General features: G+C 37.3%; 1 protein-coding gene across 5 annotated transcripts; it reads left to right on the top strand.

The window, feature by feature from the left end:
* The first annotated feature begins 968 nt into the window (after positions 1 to 968).
* On the top strand, positions 969 to 8,014 carry LOC143034012 (guanine nucleotide-binding protein subunit gamma-1-like). 5 transcript variants are annotated; one of them, XR_012967217.1, is made up of 4 exons: positions 970 to 1,043; positions 6,328 to 6,581; positions 7,121 to 7,260; positions 7,805 to 8,014. XR_012967217.1 is itself a non-coding variant. In XM_076199846.1 (3 exons), exons 1-3 carry the CDS (start codon positions 1,035 to 1,037, stop codon positions 7,821 to 7,823), a joined length of 225 nt encoding a protein of 74 aa, XP_076055961.1. In that variant the 5' UTR covers positions 969 to 1,034; the 3' UTR covers positions 7,824 to 8,014. The 5 variants fall into 5 exon arrangements, 2 of the variants coding, with proteins under 2 accessions (XP_076055961.1, XP_076055960.1); XR_012967218.1 differs by lacking the exon at positions 7,121 to 7,260 and having other exon boundaries at positions 969 to 1,043; positions 6,331 to 6,581; XM_076199846.1 differs by lacking the exon at positions 7,121 to 7,260 and having other exon boundaries at positions 969 to 1,043; positions 6,331 to 6,527.
* Positions 8,015 to 8,026: the final 12 nt, after the last annotated feature.

Below are 8,026 nucleotides of genomic sequence, written 5' to 3'. Positions count from 1 at the left end.
TAAAAAATATATATATTACGTTCTTCGCTCTCAGATGAATCTCTTATGTTGATGTGCATCGAAAAATATTTGTAATCTGGAATTTTTGCGGATGATGTTATTCCTCGTCTTGTAAAAAACAACACTGTTGTTTTAGATTACTTGCTGTCTAGGTGATTTGTGCTTGGTAATTTACATAATTTTGATTGTTGTAGTCATATGTGCACACATTAAATGCACACGTTCCAATCATAATACTTTGAAAACAATTTCAAATTATGCTTAATGAATTACTCGGACTTGTTGTTTCATGATTTAATTATTAATGCATCATTTTATTTGCATAAAACCTTTATTTTTCATTCCTTTGAATGCGTTTTGGGATTAAGTGGGCCCTTTTGATTGGGCCCTTATCTTCACGATATAATTCTTGTCTGCTACAGATTTAAAATGTTGCATCGAGATGTCATCCTAATAGCTGTAGCAGTTTGGTGAAATATTGAATGCATGTGCAGTCTTACACGGAGAACACACGATGGGTCTGTGAATTAGGAAGATTGTTTCGAAACAGCCTTACAAATTATGGCCACTCCCAGGTGTGAATATCGACATTTTTCAATCAAAGACTGATACATTTTTAGGTGTATTATAATGTAAATAGTTCAAATATAACATGATATACTCCAATATATAAGTTCTGTACATAAAGTGAAGGATTTATAGATTCATATTGACCCAAAAAAGACAAACCTTGCGCAGCCTTTCGACGCAACCTTACAAAGATAGCGACTACACCTTTGTTTGACTCGTAGTATATGACTTTGGCTTTGACTTTGTTGGAAATATATCATTACGAATATGTAGTTAGTAATGTATATAGATGCAATAGAATCATAAAAAATATTTCTATATTTCTGTGTAACATAGAATTTTATATACTTGGTCGTTTGACATTTCTTTAGAAGTACAGGTAATTAAAGTTAAACTTACAAAAAACGGACAAAGTAGGTGTTGGGTTGAGATCATCTTGAGCAGGGCAAACGGAATTGTGCAAAATGGATATGGTAAATCAGAGTTCTTTGATATTTTCTTTCCGTTAACGGCGATATAGTTTTGATTACAAGTGCCAGTGCTATTCGTTGATACTGGTTTAGGTGGATTAGCTTGCCCGTATCATGGGTAATCGCTGATGCAATGTCTTGATCATCCCAGGCAATACCACCCAAGGACTCCTCGATGCTTACTTCCTATTAGCATTACTGTGGTTCCCGTCAAGGACATGTGTGAAAATCATAGCAATCCTATAATTATACAATATTTGTAGATCAGGTGTACTATTGTCTCCATAGTTATGATAGTAGTCTGTTTGATTATACAGATTGATGGCGAACCTGTTGAGTGGGAGGGTTCCCAAAGCTGAATGAAATCAAATGGCGACTACCAGTAAATGATGTATGGTAGTGAAAAAATAAGTAAAGGGTAATTTTTATACTTTCCCGCATGCAAGTGTCATAGAATATTACAGAGCCACAAAATAGTTAAAATGCATGTTAAACCACAATTTCTGATGTTCTGGCAAGTGTGATTTCACGCAATTTTTACTGTTACACCTGTCTTCTATTGGAGGTGGTACTTATGCTATTTTTTCCTATGATTTAGGGGTTTTGAAGACATCAAAACCTATGGATATTATTTGGGTAATCCCCCTTCATTAAGAATTAAATGTCTCCCCTTACAAAATGGGTAAAGTCTAGAAACACACAAGCATGGATATTTAACAACGAACTTACAGTAACATTGCCTAATATATCCTAACATAACCATTTCATAGAAAAAATAGATTTCAAAGGCAAAGCAAAAATAGATTAAAAATATAGTTGTGTTAGTGGAACAGAAGGTATCTGGTTGTTTCGCTACTTGGCCAGTTCGCTACCATTTTGGTACATTGTTTCAGTCGTTTGGCTATATTGTTTGGTTGTTTCATTACATTTCACAACACTTTATTTTTGCATTTGAGATCTGAATATGATAAAAAATACAATGTGTGCAGGTTTATAAAGTAACTTTATAGGTTTTTAACCCATTAAACTCCGATGACAAGATTATTGTCATTTGGTCAAATAAAACAAAAAATCATAAAACACCAAAATGTTTGATCAAACACCAGAAAAATATGACGTCAGTCCTCGCACGAAGCGAGGACTGACGTCATATTTTTTCTGGTGCTGTTTGATCAAACATTTTGGTGTTTTATGATTTTTTGTTTTATTTGACCAAATGACAATAATCTTGTCATCGGAGTTTAATGGGTTAAAGTAACTTTATAGGCAACAGAAGAAGAATTTGCATAATGAGGTAGTTTGGGGATAGATAAAATTGTTTTTATCAGGCTTTGTTTTATGCAGTCATCAGGCAGATTATCTGGCAGATAATTATAAAACTGACTTATCATGCACATTACTATTAGAATGCCTGTTCATTTCACACACGATATGTAATGAAAGGACCTAAACAATGTAGCGAAACAACCAAACAATGTAGCAAAATGGTTGGTAGCGAACTGGCCATGTAACGAAATGCCCTGTAACCAAACAAAACCCCTTCCCCCAGACAACTTTGTAAACAACCCCTCCCCTTATTCATCAACTACCATAAAATTAAGTTGAAGTACCTTATCAGCTTCCAGTGGTGATGATGGAAAGTGCAGACCTGACATGAAGCCTAAAGTACTTCAGTAATTTTAGTTAATATCTCTTAACCCCTTCCATACGGTGCCGCACACGGAGGCGTCATGGGGAGCGAGTGTATTCGTGAGGCTGCCATATCGGCGTCTTGATTATATTTATTGTAGTCGCCCCTCCATAATGACATTCTTTCTAATTCTTTTGTAATCGCATTTTCTATGGTTATCAAAACTCACGGGTGAAGAGAGAACGATCGATATAAGCGGTGACTATATTTTATGATGCGAATATTATTACGACACGTCGTACGGCTGGCATTGGCTGCTGCCACCGAGATCTAAGTCCATGACGCCTACGTGTGCGGCACCGTATGGAAGGGGTTAAGATGGTAAATGGAAAGTGCATGTCTGACCCAAAGCCGTTTCATTTTATTATTCAAATACCGTTGAAGAGGTCACCAAAATGGCTCATTTATGATAATTTTTGTATATGGAGCATGAAAGAATTTGGGATGAGATGAGTGGTGTAGTAAAAAATATCTCACCTTTTCTGGCACCTGAACTACTTCACATCAAATGCCACCTTTTTCTGTACACTACCTTGGGACCATTATTGTTTGTTGATTTTCTGTTGACATTCTAGTAGAAGGACTTATCTTAAGAGCTAAAAAGAAAAGAAACCATGCATGGGATAAAGCAAAATGATTCCAAATATATCCAGTTTAAAATGCCTCATTGTAATGAAGTAGAAATCAGCTTTGGGTTAATACTTAGAAACCACACATGGAATGGTGGAAGTACTATTTGAGGATTTGGTATTATTTTACTTTGCTGAATCCAAGGGTTTTCAGTATTGGACTTATAATTTTTTCCTCTCTTTTATTTTCCTTTTTGGTTTGAAGAGGTTTTACAAGGTAAGGGCAGAGAATAGTGGGAAAATAGGGTTGTATTAGAGTTATGTTACATTGCCATAGTTGTTAGGCATGTATATGGGTGGGGAGGTAATGGAGGTAGACACAAAAGTGCTAGGCAAGGGTTTCAAGTTGGCAAGTGAGAGTGGAAGGAAGTGGGAGGTAAGCCAGCTGTTTGTGGGTGACACTGCGCTTGTGGCCGTGTCTGAGGCTCGACTGAAGCAGGTGGTGGTAGAGTTTGAAAGGGTATATGGGAGGAGAAAGGTGACAGGAAATGTGGGGAAAAGTAAAGTGATGAAGGGTAGAAGAAATGATGAAGGTAGTGAGTTAGGTGTGAATTGAAAGGATGGGAGGACGGGTCGCATGTAGTGAATGGAGGAGTGTAGGTGGAGGTTGCATGAGGAGTATAAGATGCAAATAAATGTGGAAAGGAAAGGAAAATAAGTAGGGATGGGAGCAAGGATTGTATGAAGTAGTTGTGCCCATAGCACTGTAGGCAGTAGAGAGTTTGAATTTTAGGTTTAAGAGTTATGGCAGATGTTATGAGGATGGATAAAGTGAGAAAGGAGGATATGAGGTATATAATAATAGTGGAAACAGCTGTCAGATGGGGTAGACAAAAAAGTACTGGATTGGATTTGGTATATGTAAAGAATGAGAGTGGAAAGCAGAAATGGATGGAGTGAACTTAAGAGGAAGACAAGAAAGAGATGGATGTATAGGGTGAAGGGGCCATTGGATGGAAAGAATGAGTGAAGAAAGACTAGCAAAGAGTGTAGAAGGCAGAGGTGGGTGGGGTGAAGTAAATTTGAAGGGAAGAGCAAGAATGGGATGGATGAGGTGGAGGTGGCCTTGGTCAAAAGCAGAATATTTGTTGAGCAGGGAAGGGAGAGGGCAAGTGATAGGTGTAAGTGGAGAGTGGTTATGAATGGATGATAAATTGATAGATTTTGAGTGGAGTACTTTTATCCTCTCATATCACTTTAGTGGACAAGAGGGGAGGGTTGCTATGTAAAGAAGCAGTAGGAGGTAAACCAGCTTTGACTGTTGGGCCCTGCTGTGTAGGTGCTGTCTTATTGCATTGCTTTTGACTCAGGCAGGGGACAGGTATGACCCTTCATCCACAAGTAGCTAAGATAGGGACAACAAAAGGATTTGGAATGGATGGAAGATACATGCATGCCTTGACTAGCCATCTCCCTTGTGAGGGGAAATGGGCTTTTTGCTATGCTATCTATACATGTTGAGCATGTAGTTTCTCAGTTTTTGGCTACTAGGAGAAAGTATGTAAAGGAAGATGCTGGATACTGATATCTAATAAAGAAATGCTAATGATAAATAGATAAATTAATAGAATACATTAAATTTTGGGAGCAATCTGGCAAGGGGCCACACATCCTTGTGGTGCTGTCTCCAGGTTGATTGAAGATCGATGGCACTCCATTGAAATTTCAGCCAATTCCTGTCTTCCTCCAGACTGGCAGGGTATCCAGCTGTAGACTTTACATTGGAGTCCCTCATTGAACAGTGCTCCCACCTATATGATTTAACTTCTTCACAACTTGTCTTCCAACACCAGATCCAGAAATATAATGCCAGTGCATTCACTTACAAAGATGACCTCACACTTGAGTTGCTCTGTGGGAGAGTGATCTAAGTGTCACGAACCTCCAAACCCTGATATCTTGCTCACACAGCCGACCTGGGCTTCTCATGATAACTCAGACCATGGTAACTCAGAGGGAGATGAATCCAACTTTCACCCTGGTTGGCTGGTTGAGCACGAAATCAGGGTCTGGTGGACCGTGACGCTTGGATCACACTCCCACAGAACTACTTAATTATAACTGGGTGTAATGAATACAACATAGCAGCTAAGGACATCCAAGCTTATTTAGACAAACTGGAATAATGGGTCAAGCAGTAGAATGGAAGCTTCAACCCATAAACCATTAATAACATTCCTTACTCCAGACAGCAACCAAATCCTTTCATTAGAAAAGAATCCTAATAGTCTACGCCTCACTTCTGATACTTGTATGACCTTGAGCCTGCACATTGAAAATCTGACAATGAAAGTAAACATACTAAAATCAGTTACAAGGATGAGTTTTGAACAACAGAAGGAAATTAAATTACTGCCTACAAACAATTCATAAGAATCACACTCAAATATGCTCTCATAGCATGGTTCCAAACAATGGGCAAAACAAGTGTAGACACTTGATAAATCATAGAAAAAATAATTTATAATAATAAGGTGCCCCAAAACCATCCCAATAGTTCCCTTGTATAGTTATTATTATTATTATTTATTTATTATTATTATTATTATTTTTTTTTTTTCTTTTCTTTGAAAGAAAATTCAATATACTGTACCCACATCACAGGGTTAGCCAGGAAAAAGAAAATCATGGACCACTTAGAAAGTGACATCTACCACCAGTTCTTCAAAAAAAATTCTAGTGTTAAAAGAAAATCTGTTTTTTCAGTTGAAATCTACAACCCTAGTACCTACAGCTAGTTGAAAAATTGTAAGAATATTTGGTGCTTATTATAAGCATGAAATTGTATAGCTGGATAGTTGTATTTACCCTGCTTTTTCTCTTTCATTATATTTCCTATTATGCAATTGACCCGTAGAATATTTTTGCAATTACTCCATATGTACTGGGAAAAAAACACTGAATTCCAATAATTTTTTGTGCTTTATGTGTCTAGCATTGAGATTGAGTAGGGTTCCTTTTATTCAAGCAGCTAAGCAATGTACAGCAGCAACGCTTAGTGGTGGAGCAGCTTCAGAGACAGGCTTCCATTGCGCGCACCCCAGTATCAGAGGCTGTAAAGGAAATTAAAGAGTTCATCTCACAACATGAGCAAGAAGATTACCTCCTAATTGGGTTTTCTTCTCAGAGGGCTAACCCTTTCCGGGAAAAGCCCTCCTGTGACATATTGTAGGTGGATGCAGAGTTCCTCGTCTTTTAACCACAATCACGAATCTCTTAGATGTAAGTACACATTTCACTCATGTATAGTCTTCATATAGTGGTATGAATAGTTTTAAAGTCTGAAGATGAATTATTGTTATTTATTGATATTAGTATTTAGAACTTTTTAAGTTCATTATCAAAAGATAAGTCTGCACGATGACATATATTCAGGTAGTTTTTTAGAATTGTTGATATTGAAAAGGTAGCTTTCATGACCAGACATTCACACAAGAGCACACATATGCATTGCACATGTATAGTCATGTTTACACTAACTGTTTGTGATTTACAGGACTCATCCTAACAGTATACTGGCTTTTTTATTTTGCTGGTTCAGAGGGATAGCCTCTGAATGGGACCTTTCGCAGTCAGGCTCGCAGACTCCTTTTAGTGCTAGAATTTTCAATTGTCTCGGATTTCACGAGGAAAAGGGGTGACTTAGCTAATTTGGAAGCCAATATTTAAAAAAAAAAAAAAAAGCGACATAAATTGCTGCATAAGTGTATTTAAAATTAAAAACATGACTTTTAATGTTATAATATTGACTTAAATTTCAGACACAATAATGTACAACGATACACCTCTGCAAGCTTATAATACTTGCCCAAAAGAGTATTTATTTTCCGGCAAGAATTACACAATCTGGCGGTGTCCGGTATCAAATCGCTCACTGCAAAAGGTCCCATTCATTAAAGCTGTAGGTGTTTTTCATTGTATGAGAACATCCAAAATACACATTTTATTTTATTCTTTATTTATATTATTATTTTTTTTTTTAAGGCCTAATTGAAATAAACATTTTCTTTCCATAAACCAAGTCTTTTCCCCCACATGAAGGGGTTGCATAATAGTTATAACAACTCCCTTCTGGGGATTAAAAGCTGCACAATTTTTAATTACTTTGTACTTTGCTTGTGACCTGGGCAGTGGACAGGAGACTGGGATGACCCCTCATCTACAAGGAGCTAAGATTTAGTGGAATAGATTGTATTGAAGGGGAGTTGCATTAGCTGGCTACCTTCCTTATAATGGGGAAGAGGCCCTTGGTATATAGATGGATAGACTTGGTTTACCCCTTTTGTTTCATTCTTTCTATATACCCTACCAAGGGTTTTTACCCTTTTGTAAGTGAGGTAGCCAAGTCAAAGTCATACACCCACTCCCATCCACCACCTTTATTTCCCTCTCATTCTAATTCACATAAACATATTTGTTGTTAATTTTGCCTTTGTTATTTTCAGAGGCTTTAAGATACTGTGAGAGCTGCATTATTGCTTGGAGATGCAACCAGGTATTGCCTTAACCTCTCCCATGGACCAAAGACTCTGCCAAAAGTCGATCATTCCCACACCTTAGTTCATGGTGGTGCTAGGTTTGTGGCTCCACCCTTTAGACATTGACTAGGCATGATTTTTTGTCAAGTGTTAAGACTCAATAAAGAATCAAGTATTTTTAGTGTTTTT

The sequence above is a fragment of the Oratosquilla oratoria genome, chromosome 16, assembly GCF_046742065.1.
Source record: "Oratosquilla oratoria isolate Oo_2021 chromosome 16, ASM4674206v1, whole genome shotgun sequence".
Classification (NCBI taxonomy): domain Eukaryota; kingdom Metazoa; phylum Arthropoda; class Malacostraca; order Stomatopoda; family Squillidae; genus Oratosquilla; species Oratosquilla oratoria.
Note: the sequence above shows the minus strand (reverse complement) of the source record. Positions and strands in the feature narration are given on the sequence as shown.